This window comes from Schistosoma haematobium, chromosome 1 (assembly GCF_000699445.3).
Source record: "Schistosoma haematobium chromosome 1, whole genome shotgun sequence".
NCBI classification, from domain to species: domain Eukaryota; kingdom Metazoa; phylum Platyhelminthes; class Trematoda; order Strigeidida; family Schistosomatidae; genus Schistosoma; species Schistosoma haematobium.
Window position 1 is genome coordinate 39,209,089 of NC_067196.1, and position 13,850 is coordinate 39,222,938.

At 30.8% G+C, this 13,850-nt stretch overlaps 1 protein-coding gene across 1 annotated transcript in view; it reads left to right on the forward strand.

Annotated features, from left to right (window-relative positions):
• Positions 1-13,850, forward strand: part of MS3_00010125 (uncharacterized protein) — a 79,075-nt gene that overhangs the window by 61,046 nt on the left and 4,179 nt on the right. Inside the window, exons 5-7 of the mRNA XM_051218474.1 lie at positions 3,791-3,976; positions 4,910-5,357; positions 7,309-7,685. Coding sequence (XP_051074011.1) covers positions 3,791-3,976; positions 4,910-5,357; positions 7,309-7,685 — 1,011 coding nt within the window. The remainder of the gene's footprint in view (positions 1-3,790; positions 3,977-4,909; positions 5,358-7,308; positions 7,686-13,850) is intronic.

Here is a 13,850-nt window from a genome sequence, read left to right on the forward strand (position 1 = left end):
ATGAAAAATATGATACAAACACTTCTATGAAAGGAATTTCTAGCTCTTCCTATGCTTTATTTGTTACGTAAGAAGGATTTACTTATCTTTCAAGTCACTATTAAACATAAAACTATTTTCAGGTTATTTTTGTTGTACTTTACAATAACGATAAACTGAATAAATAAAATGATAAATGAATGTCATGTAGAACAAAAGACTAAACACCATCATATGAATAGTTTCTAGTTATAATAGAGTAAGTTTCTTAATGCAGATCATTGTAAGAAAAACGAACTCTATTGATATTGTCCCTATTATGTATTTCATTTTTAAATTAACGATGATCATATTGATTGCTTCGAAACGTTTACAGCTTTAGTGATTTCATCTTGATCGAGATGTGAGTAATGCTTTTTTAGATATGCGGTTTTATGTATTGGAAAATTACATAATATTCAAACAAATAGTGCTGATACATTTCATTCACAACAAAAGATTTCCTTGCTCGTAAGCCCGTAAAGCTTTCTTTATACTACTTGACAACATATAAATGTTTATACTCTGTATGTGCATTCTAGGATGTGTATTGTAACTACATTAAACATATAAAATATTTACTCAGACAATAAATTATTCTAAGCAAAGATGGAGACTGATCAATTGCGGTCGTACACGTCAATGGGAAGGTTCAAACAAACAATACGAAATGAATAAATTATTCTATATTTTATAGTATTGTATCTCAAAATTACAATCACTTATGCCTAGCTAATAAGCACAATTTCATTAGCTCATTAATGTAAGACTTAGGTGCTTGTCATCTTCAAAAATGTGATTCCAAACCCCAAACATATCACTATTCTTATTTTATTTAGTTTATTAACAGTCATTTGCTCTTGCATCGGTAATCGGCATCATATAAACTTTTGACAATGAATAATCGAATGAAAATAAAAATAACAAATAAAAGAATATATTTAAACAGCTTAAATTATCAAAATACATTTTTATGCTTTCTTCCATGCTTTAGAACACAATAGTTTATCAATAATATGAAATTCAGTATATAAGTTCTTGAAAGTTCCTTTATTACTATTCATACATCTTTCTAATTCATACTTGTCAGCATGAATCTTAGTCTTAAACTGTTGTGAGCCTTGACTTCCAGTTAACTGAAAATGTACTATGTATTTAAGTAGTTGATATATATGTATATAAGTTAAAATTCAGTTGTATCTTGTGTATAATCACTGGCTCTTTTCACAGACATTATTTTATGTTTATAACACTTACGTCATAAACAAATGTTGATATAGGTTTTTAAGGGATGATCGTTCAACAGACGTTCGTGATAAATATTATACCGTCATTTAAGAAAAAAAAGGACATATATCAATTGGCGATGATGAAATGTAGATTCGGTAGTCGCATAGTTATTTGTTTTTACAAATATCGTAGACATTCTTGCTGATTTTTGAAAAAAGATACAAATAAATGAATGCCTTTATTTATATTAAAACAATGAAAATCGATCTCAAACTTCAAAAGTTATTTCATTTATTCTTTATTCCTAGTCTTCTTTAAGTTCGTTCTACATTCACCAATAACTTCAGTTGTAAGTAAATCTATAAATTCAGTCATATAAATTCTACGCAGCCTTACTCGAAGAAAACAGTTTTGTTTCTAATATATGTTCGAAATAGCATCAATTAGCACATGTATGGTATTTTTATTTTATTTGAACGTAAATATTGGTACAGAGGGGCAATGAATACGCAATTCACTTAATTTATGTGTGGGTTGTGGTACTGCCTAGGGGCCTACACCGAAGAAGGTGGTTTTCTTAGGAGGCCACTCCCGGAGCCTTTGACCTAAAGGTTTGATCCACAAGGCAGTGGAGAAACGTCAGGAGATGCAGTCCCATGATAGCCAGTGACCAATAATTGGTTCACACGCCATTTGTTCCTTGAGGATCCTGGAGCTTATGTGTACCATTGATTTGTAATCAGGGTTTTCCGAATTCCCTAGGTGGATCCTCCATATCCACATGTATAATAAACATATATGTTTAAGATAAATGAACTTGACAAAGAGATATACATTATAGTTATTTATATTAATTTCTTGCGAACTACTTGGTCTCATTGACATGTAAACTAAACTTAAATCTAATTAAAATTGTACAACAAACAGAAGTTATCAGATATCACTTTTTAAAACAATCAAAATAATATTTATGTTTTTGGTTAACCATATTAATTGATTACATTTTTTATTTCCTTATGACAGAATATGTCAAGTTGGATATTACCTAATTCAAAATTATCTTGAAATAATAATTCAACACAACATTTCTGTTGCTATGACAAAATTTTATAAAGTTACTCATTATTCACATGCTAAATATTTTGTTTTTCTAAATAAAGCTTCCTATAATATATCCAATTAAACTGTTTCATTTCTATTAGAAACATTGTTCTTGTCAAACGTCATGTGGAAAAGTAGATGTAACAGACTTACTTACTTACGTCTGTTACTCCTCGTGAAGGAGCATAGGCCGCTCATCAGCATTTGCCATCCAACCCTGGCCCGAACAATCCTTTCCAGCTCCTTCCAGTTGTTATTCATTCTTTTCATATCTGCTTCTATTTCCCGACGTAATGTGTTCTTCGGCCTTCCAATTTTCCGCTTCACTTCAGGATTCCAAGTTGGGGCTTGCTTCGTGATGTAGTTTGATGATTTGCATAGTGTATGTCCTATTCATTACCACCGTCTTTTCCTAATTTCCATTTCAGCTGGAAGCTGGTTTGTTCTCTCCCACAAAAGGCTGTTACTGATGGTATCCGACCAATGGATGTTGAGTATCTTGAGTAGACAACTATTTATAAATACTTGTACCTTCTCGATGATGGTTGTAGTAGTCCTCCAAGTTTAAAGTTCCGTACAGTAAAACTGCCTTGACGTTCGTATTGAAGATTCTCACTTTGATATTGGTTGACAAACCGTTGTTTTGAGTTCCATATGTTCTTCAATTGTAGGAATGCGGTCCTTGCTTTGCCAATCCTCGCCTTTACGTCTGCATCTGATCCTCCTTGTTCATCGATGATGCTTCCCAGGTGTGTGATGGATTCCACATCTTCCAGAGTTTCGCCATCAAGGGTGATTGGATTGCTGTTCTCCGTGTTGTATTTGAGGACCTTGGTTTTCCCCTTGTGTATGCTGAGGCCTACTGATGCAGAGACTGCTGCTACACTGGCTGTCTTCATCTGCATTTGTTCGTGTGTTGGATAGGAGGGCTAGGTCATCTGCGAAGTCCGATTCGTCTAATTGGTTCTGACCTGTCCATTGTATGCCGTGTTTTCCTTCAGATGTCGAGGTCTTCACAATCCAGTCGACCACCAGAAGAAAGAGGAAGGGAGAGAGTAAACAGCCTTGTCTGACCGCGGTCCTTACTTGGAATGCATCTGTCAGCTGTCCTCCATGTACGACCTTGCACTGTAGTCCATTGTATGAGTTCCGGATAATATTGACAATCTTCTCAGGAACTCCGTAGTGTCAAAGAAATTTCCATAACGTCCTCCTATTTACACTATCAAATGTTTTTTCATAATCAATGAATTTTATGCATGATGATATAACAAAGTTATACTGATAATAGTTTGTTGTCATTATTGAAAAATCTAAACTCACTAATTGAAATCTGTTTAATTTTTTTTCGTATAGATATACTTCAATTAATGCAATATCAAAACTAACATTTAGAAATTAATAATAAACTTATTCATTATATGTATTTCTTAATTTCAAGGTTCGACTTTCTGTACATGAAAAAAAAGGATTTATAGTAACACGATTAGTAGCTGTTGATAAAGATTCAGGTCGAAATGGTGAGATACATTACAGTTTACTTAAAGGTGATCCCAAACATATATTTGGATTACGTCATGATACAGGAGAGATAATTGTAACAAATACTATTCAGAAATCTAAAGATGCAAGTACAATATTTCATTAAACCTTATGATATTTGTTTGTATGTTTGTTTTCTATTTTTCATGATTAATTCAAAGATTTATCAGTCCAGTTTATTTCTGTCATCTAAGCATTTATCTTCCTGACAATTTACTGGATGCGCACTAGTAGGTAGTCTCATAATAGGATGAAATAGATGTTCAATGATCTCAGATTTTTTAGTGTTGGCTTACTTCATGTTAGTTTTCAAGCATAACAACATTCAACAATATCCACAACTCTTATATTTATAAATTTTTATGAATGAAAATGTTCAATAAATGTACCAAACATATTATAGACAATGATTAAGACGCATTGAAAACATGTGTTCATTCGGATACATTTATTAATTCAATGGAATTCATTTTGCACAGCAATAAAGAAACAATAGAAATGCAATGTTCATGATTGAAAACCTACAAAATGCTGGTTCAGTGATTTATATTTAGAAAAAACAATGACGAAACACTGGGTAGCTACAGTAAAATTAGTATCCCATGAACAGCCTATTGGAACGAAACAAGTACTACTAGCATTCACTAGCCCTATTTACCAATAATCTTCTTATCACAAGTTAAATTAGCTTAGTTATTGTAGTTGACTGAAATCACGAAGCCAATTTCATTTTAATGGGTCAGTCACATTCTTGAATTCATTCGCTCCGTGTCGTAGCGCAAATAGACTTTAAGATTATAAATGAGCATTCTACTGTGCTTCATTTGTAACGAAGTAACGAAATTGTATCATTCTGTAATTCCTTAATACCATAAAATAGAATGACTTCACCAATGTGTAGTGAATAACTTTAAAGTTATCTTAATATGAACTTGTAAATTTTAATTTTTCTGAAAGTGAATTATGCTTACTTTATTAATGAATTACTAACCTACTCCTTCATTATTTGTGCAATTAGGTTCCTACAATTTTATCGATTCAAGCATCAGATCGTGGAGTTCCACCGAAATCTAGTAAAATAGATGTTCAGATTATTATCACTGACTCACCACCAATTGGTAGAAGTCTTGGTACACTTGATGAATATCAGTTGGCTAATTTAAAATCACTTGGATTAATTGGTATCACCGAAGTGGATAATACTGGAGCTGTTGAATTGAATAAACTAATCATGATGTGTATTGTTGTGTCAACAGCCATATTATGCATTATATTGATTGTAACTATTGGAGTGTTTGCTAAACGTACAACTTGTAAGAATATTTTCACCTCAATAAAACAACGTCAATCTGTAAAAATGAGAAAGACAAGAGGAAAAAGTAACGTTCCTGATGTTATTTGTAAAGATAATGATGATGATATTAATCAGCCGGATGAACTTCAAGAAGAGATGAAAAACCTTAAAGGTATGTTATATTACGGGAACTTTTGTGATTCATCAATACGGATTCATAAATTTGTTCTGAGCTATATTTGATAGTCAGCTTGTGGCTTTTATTCTAGTTTTACATTACGTTAAGATAGATTCAAATTTATTTTGCTTCTCTAGTTGGTTTTTAATGCAAACATTGTAGAAAATATCCTGTAAATTCATGCTTTCAGAACATATATATGATAGAATAAATGTCATTTAAGTATTGTATGTTTTCAACGTTTTAATAATTGGTCAATGGAATAAGAAGGAAGCTTATCACTTGATAGTGTAAATATATTGTTACTGCTTTTCTGAATTTTTCCGTATGATTGAAAAATACAAATTAAATGGATAATTATACAAATGAAAGGGTGATCTATAGTTTTCTGCAGTTTTGAGAAACATTGGTCAAAGATTCAAGTGTAAATAATAAAATACTATAACAACAGAAGACTTTAGGGAAAATGAATTCACTGGGGATTGTTAGTAAGATAACACTGCCATACTCGATATGTTCATTTGATCCTAACTGTCTTGAAGATATCACTCACTTTTGATCTACTAGTTAATTTAGACAATTTATTCGTAAGTAAATCGTTGTTTGTGTAGTACCCAGTACCGAATCTCACAACTTATTTCACATGTAAGGTAGACTTAGAGACTGATTTTAAAACTATGTAATCTTATGCTGCTAGTCTACAAAATGTTTCTGTCGGCAACCCAGGTGCTAGGCTTGAAGCTATTACGAGTTCAGTTAGTATGCGAATGGAACAAAGACTTGTGACCGTAGACCAATAAGCCAGCTATTCGATGCGTCCCAGCCCCGCTAACTAGAGGAAGATGTCCAAGCTTGGAACGGAAAAGTGTATCCTGTAAGCCAGAAGCACGAGTGAATAATAACAGACACAAATTAAACGTATATATATATATAGAGCATAAAACTGTCCTTGGGAAGCGTAGCAGAAATAGCATACTAAAAATACACAACGAACCAATAGCGTCAAAGGTTCTCCCAAGTGGGAAATACGACACGAAGGTGAAAAGTGCGCTTTTGGTGCAAAAACAAGAAAATTTAAATTTTCAAAATAAAACTACAAAATTAAGGCATTTACCAAGTAAGTTCTGGGGATCTAACATCCCCAACATCAGGAATAGGTACACACGGATAACAATTATAACCACTAGCTCTTATAACTAAATAAGAATAAACGTGGCTCAATCCGTAGAAGAGACAAAAGTAATAGGTAATGTTTTATTTACACAAGCAAATCACTGATATCTCTGCATACACTGACTTTTACAAGTTTAATTTACAACAGTTAATAATCTGATTTAAAATATAATCATCTGATTACTACTTGCCACTCATTAATCAGTTATTCATGGTATCAATATAATTAATAATATTGCAATTTTCAACCTTTGAAAATACTAAATAAAGCTACTCTACTGAGTTATGAATTTATTTCACTCTAACATTAATCTTTTTAGTGAAATACATGTGATCAAATCTACTTTTGGAAATCGACTTGAATACCGTATTGTCACTTCGTACTAGAAACAGTGCTGTAATTTCATAATATTTTTTCCATCTAACAGTAGTTAACGACTAAAACATTTGAATTTTTATTTATACTGTATTAGAATGTGACTATTTATATTTAAATATGTGACTAAATAACTAGGTTTATCAACCAATTAGGGTCAATAAATAGTTTGACAGCAGTTTTCATTAGTATGAGGATTTTCGATGTAAATGATAATGCAGTAAAGTGTATTTTATTACGTAATATGAGTCCAATTCAAGTACATTTGTGCATGGCAATTTAGTTTATTTATTATTATTATTATTAATATGTTTGTTAATTTAACCAAACAAACTCGTCATTTGCATTAATATTTATCGAGATGTTTGTGTTGTTTTCCTCTTTTCTTTTTTATAGAAAAGAATTCAATTGAATTCTGTGATGTTTTATCTCATGTACAATATAATCATTATCAAGAAATGGCACAAAAAAGTTCACTTATTCCTAAAACACCAAATACCCTAGCTAATGCAATCAAACTTGATCATTTACTTCAATTTGTTAAAGATAATAATAATAATAATGATATTGTTACTGGGGATAGTGATCTTTATAATAATAATAATAACACTAATGAAGATACTTTTTCTAAATCTACATTAACAAATTTACACTGTGATAATATATGTTCACCTGATATAAGTATCAGTTTACCTTCTTATACAAAAAATAATTTTACTAATGATACATTATTTATGGGACATTTAGAATGTAATCGTTTAATTACTACAGAAGTAAGTATGAATTATTAATATTATTATTATTTCTGAATGAGATATATGATCTTTTACTGATTATTTCAAGATGTTGCTATGTTTACTAATCTCATATTGAATTTAATGAGTTCAAAATGTTCATTCAATTAGATTGTGGTGGCCCGTGGATCTGACTCCAATTAGATCGTATGAATGTTTGTTATCGCCTATAATCGTATATAATCGTCGACTAAAATCGCGTTAGTCACTAACGGAATTAAATAAGTCGAATAAGGAGAATGGACTTGTAAATACATATATTTTGTATATAAAGCGAATGGAATAGAGAGAAGAGAAACGACGCAGAGTGGTGATGGCCAACTCCCCTTTTACTCAAGCGTCAATCAATATTTATAGTTACACACAAGTAAGTTACAGACATGTGATGAGTAATGGGATAAGAAATATACATACACATATGCGCTCATATAAAAACAGTCAAGATTGATAAGCGAATAAGTAACAAGTTCAGAATATAACTCAAGTAGAATAAATAGATTGGGCTGTCCGAAAGCCGAAATGAGGTATATGGGCTTAACATAATAACCGACACTACAAGATCTTTTATATAATAGTTCTTTCAACTATAATCATATGTCATTCCATACATACTTGACCTAATCCAATATGCTTTACTATCTCATATATCTTTGTAAGAGTTATGAAATAGAATGATAATAAACTTCAAATCATTCTGCGAGGAACTAAATTTCATTCACCTTTTTTTCTTCAATAGTAATATTAATTAAAGTTCTATTCAATCAATTCTCCTTAAAATCTGTATTTATTCGAATATTTGCTTTATAAACTGTTATACCTCGATCAGTTATAATTAGTGAGATTATTTTATACCAAATAGTTTATCAAATTTGCATTCTTTATAATAATTTATGAACAAATATACAAAATTAATTTTTCAAGCGTGTAGACACTTTCACAAGTTCTTTGAGTCATAATTTTCCAGATGAGATGATCGTATACAACCATAAGATATCTGTACATTTGAAATCATGAGTTAATCAAAGCCAGATCATCATTGCAAATAATTGGAACAATGGGTGGCCTTTTTGTTTTAGTACGAGACTCCTCAGTTGTATGCATTCATGATCTTTCATACTGGACTCAAACTTAGGATCTTCAGCCTCTCGCATTATCCGTTTAAGTCAGTTATCATAATACATTATTTCGCTACCATCGGAGATTTATGCAGTTGATAATCAAAAAGGTTACCATATCTTTAATTGATACACAGATAAAATCATTTGCAAAAAAGCGCTAGACCTTGGTTTTGTGTTCGTTAGCATAAGCATCAAAATGAGTCGATAGTCTTAAGTTGGTCGATGTTTCACTTGCTGTTCCAATCAACTACCGTCACGGCCGGCAGAGTCATTACTCAGCTAGTTCAGCGGTAACTAACAGAGCAATAATTTGGTAAATATTCGCTGTATTCTTAACTAATTATCAAAATCTGTTAAATTCTTTATTTAGTAAGTCTTTAATTCAAAGCAACTAGTAAACGTCTTCAAATCATCCAGTACACAAACAGTGATGACAGGGATAAATGCTCAATATTTTAACATATGAAATCAAACTATGTATTTCAATTTTCTGATTGAGGTCACGAATACATTGGTGTTAGACCACCATTCGAAACCTGGAAGTACTGGACAGCCGTTTCGTACTATTTAGGCACTCAGTAGTGCGCATTCACGATCCCGCTCGAGGGATTCCAACCTAGGGCCTTCAGTCTTGCACGCGAACCCTCAACCTACTGGACCATTGAGCCGGCATCCAATCGTGTTAATGTCTAACATCAACCAATCCACGAAATTGCACGACCATCTTCCATTGTACTGAGTTAGATACCTGTCTCTACCCGACACGGATTAGCTCCACTGCTCACAGCTTCTCACAAGAACTCCGAGAATTTTCTCGCAAAGCTAGTCACTGGTGAGCACACATGTTAATTATCATTATCCAGGATTCAAATATAATCCTATCTCTCAATTAAAATCTGAAATCACAATTTATTTTGATCGATTACTTCTCTTTTGATATAAAATTTATTAGCGGTAAATCAGTTTCAATAGAACACTGACGTTATAAAATTTTATTAGTCCAATAACACTGTGCTACTCTTGCAGTGAATAGGAACACCAGTGGGAACAATCAAATGTATCTGAGTACAAAATTACAGAACATCTCACTAAAATCTGAGAATCATATGGTAAATCAATAATTTGCAAAATATCAATCCATAGTCTGAAACTTGACTGTTCCTGTTGCAAGCATCAATCCATTATCTCAGATTTCATTGTTCATGTATTTTCATACCAATTGCGTTCCGTTCCCGTCCTTTCCTCATCGAACTTCTACTGAAATACATTCTATGCCTGACCACCGTTACAAACTACTTATGTGGATAGAAGTAACCCACACCACACTATGTTGTATGAATATAAATTATAATATTCATTTCGAAATGTATTTTTCATAATAATCAGTAATATATATAATTAACTAATTAAAGTGAATTTAGCAATCATTACTAACATCTATTCAGTTAAATACCAAGTTAACTGTAAGGATTGAATCGCTTAGAACATGAAGTAATTAGTGCAAATAAGATATTGTCCATTGTCAATATTAACTGAATTTAAAGAAATAGTAGCTATTAAACATTTTATAATGTATATTTTATTGTAGTTCACTGTTGAATGAAATTGTAATGGTTAGATGAATTTCGTGATCTATTAAAGATCATTTACAAAATCGTTATGATTGTAGTGACTGTGCTTCGGTGACCAATCACTCTCGTAACCGTTACCATATAATCTTCAACGGTGTTTAAAAACAGAAGGCAAAGAGAAGCAGCGACTACAGTTTTATTAGCAGATAACTCAGGTCACAGAGCAGTGAGGCGAAGGAATGAGTCAGCAAACCGAGAGTGTGTAGGGTGTAAATGTACATGTATATATATAACGAAATGAATGGATCATCGAATCAATTAAGCAGTTAATAATAAACTAGCAGTAAGCAATGTTCAACATGCATATTTCATACAAACACAACAATAACAAAGGTACAATAAGTTGTAATAGTACGGATGACTTTGTCCTTTAAATAAGTTAACAAAAAGGTTTAACTGAGTTAAATAAGAAGAAACTCAATTGCACGTGAGTTGGTATATGATATCAAATAAAACAACTTATCAAACAGTAGTTGAAATACACATTTAATATACTTTATTTATACAAATATTTAGATAGATTATTATTCATATTCTGAAGCAATAAATGAATTTCTAAATATGTCTATGTGTAAAGTAGTAACCATTAGTATTTATACATAAATGACATTTTCCTATGATTCATTGTATGATTATTTCACAGGATAATTACTGTTATAGACCCAGGTAATGAAGTTAATAATATGCTAAACATATATAGTATTTGTAGTTTATACATTAGCTTTCGTATGCAAACTGTATTTCTCTAAAATAAGAAAGTCCCTTCTTGACACATTCATAATAAGAAAATTGTCACTGATATTTATATAGGTTATAAGATAGATCTCATACCCAAATCAGTGATAAAGTATCTTATATGCTTTTCATACATTAATTTTTGCTGTTTATCTTCCTGGGAAATAAAAGCATTGGATACCATCACCTTCTACTAAGATTTTTTTTATCACAGTTTATTTTGTCTATATTTTCCAAAATAATGTATCATATACATAATGCATGATGCCAGGATTAAATTAAATGTCAAATAAGATGTAATACACTGTAATCGTATATCTCAAACGTATAGTTGAATTAAAATGTTATTCACATTTTTGGTATTAAATTAGAATTTAGTTACCGCTACATTCTCTGTTTTACATATACACAATTTCGTCTCTAAGCAACCAATCTTTTTTAGGAAATACTGTTATATTCAAGAACCAAATTTTTAAAAAAAGTACAAATCTTGTGGTTTTCCTTCTGTATATCGATAATACTTTTAATTTAATCACTTTGACTTATAATGAAAAAACGAAACAACTATTGCCTAGTTTTGGTGGCAATCATTTTTAACTCCAGAAAATAACATTCTGATAATGTTTCACTCTCTCTAAATAAAATGGTTTATTATCGAGAACTTTGCCAACTGTAAATTACGATCAATTTTAAAATAAATGGGATCACAATTGTTAACAAAAATCAAATATATTTTTATTTTCAGTATTAATAAGTGTATCATGTTCTTAATAGATCCACATCAGTTTTAAAATGCTTAGAGCTTTCATATGGAAAACTTGTTTAGGTGATATTTAATAACTTGAACAAGATAAAAGAGCTCTTTCCTAACTATTGTCCATTAGATGAGTGTACTTAGTTCACACGCTAAATATCAAAAAACTCATTCTGTTCATTGGTTACCAGAACAAAAAAAGCATTTTAACCAACATAATATCCTGTTATATAACTGAGCTCTAAGAATGTAAGTGAAACCAGTGAACTTAGAAAAAATACTTAGTTGATACATGTGAATAATAAGCTTTCAAGTCAGAAAATATCCTGTTACATTTCTGATTAACAAACAAACTAATGGATTCAAAGTTGCAACCTTATTACAAAGCATATTGTGCTATGTACAAAAATTACATCTAATAATTGAATTCATGAATCAATTGACACAAGACCAAAATGGAAAACCTGGAAGCACTGGACGGTCGTCTCATCCTAATATTGGACTCCTCAGCAGTGCGTATCCACGATCCTGCATCTCGAAATTAGAACCCAGGACCTTTCAGTCTCGTGTGCAAACGCTTAACCTTTAATCGATTCAACTTTCGCTTAACTCTACATCTAGATCAAAGCTGTCTATATGATTTTGAATCTAAATATCTTAAGAAGTTAAACATTGAGCTTATAATTGTCAATCGAATTTTATTACTTTTTAGTGAACCTCCACAAAAAACACTTGTTTTTAAACAGATAAAGTAAGGATTTGCATTTAGTTTAGTTTATTGATGATAATCTAGTCCATGTGTAATCTGATGGTTGTATTTTATTAAAAAATATTAAATCATTGACAATATGGGATAGTCCATAGTATAATTATTTCTTCCAAATAGTGTCAGTGATGTTGTCCGGTTACTAGAAATGTTAAATTTGCACTGATATTTTAATAAATCATGTTACTATAAGGTTTTGATCAAAAGCTTGGTTAAATAATCTTAAGTTTCTCTTCAAATTACACATTACGAAATAATTACGATACAAACTTATGTTGATTTTTAAGATACATGATATTTCTATGAAAATACATTTTTAAAATATTGGAACTAACTTTTTCTACCAGTTAAATAATCTATATAATCCAATTCTTGATAAGTCCCTGTTTTATATTATCATACATCATCACTATGAAAAGTAAGAGAGAGTATATTATTCCAAATGAAGACCAATTACAAAACATTTTCTAAACGACTAAGAATGTAGAATTGATTGATCACTGGTTGGTAATCATTGTCATGTGCGTCATGTCCTTCTTAGCTCAGATTGAATGCTATAGACCAAGTTGCAATGTGGTCACTAGTCTAGATGACTCGACATTGCGTACACCATCTTATTTAATTAGTAGATATTATTTAGACAAATAAATACCATTAAAAGTATTAGTTTATTGTAAACATTACTGTTGCAAATAAGTTACTTGATTATTAAATGACTTAAATTATCATTAGATTAAAGTGGTTTTTAATAGAGGCTTTTCCTAAATTATGTTTTCTTTCTTTAACTATAACAAGAATGGTTACAATAATATTAATCAACAAATTTAATGTAACTCTATAGATAAAACGTGTACTTATAATGAGTATGTTTTTGTTTTAAATTAGAAAAGATAATAAAAACTGTATTTATTACCCAAATATTCAACAAACAAAAAACAACTATCTCTCTTTTTTTTGCCACTTCTTCTGATGCAACTTTGAGAAGTTTTATTAATTACACTGTAAATCTAAAATAAATAAAAAAAATAGAGCCAACTTCTATTCAATATTATAAAAATCAATAATTTAAAGAGATTTATAGTGGTTTATTCTCATCAAAACCGGAACAAAATATCTTCTTTACAAGATCTTCTATCAATA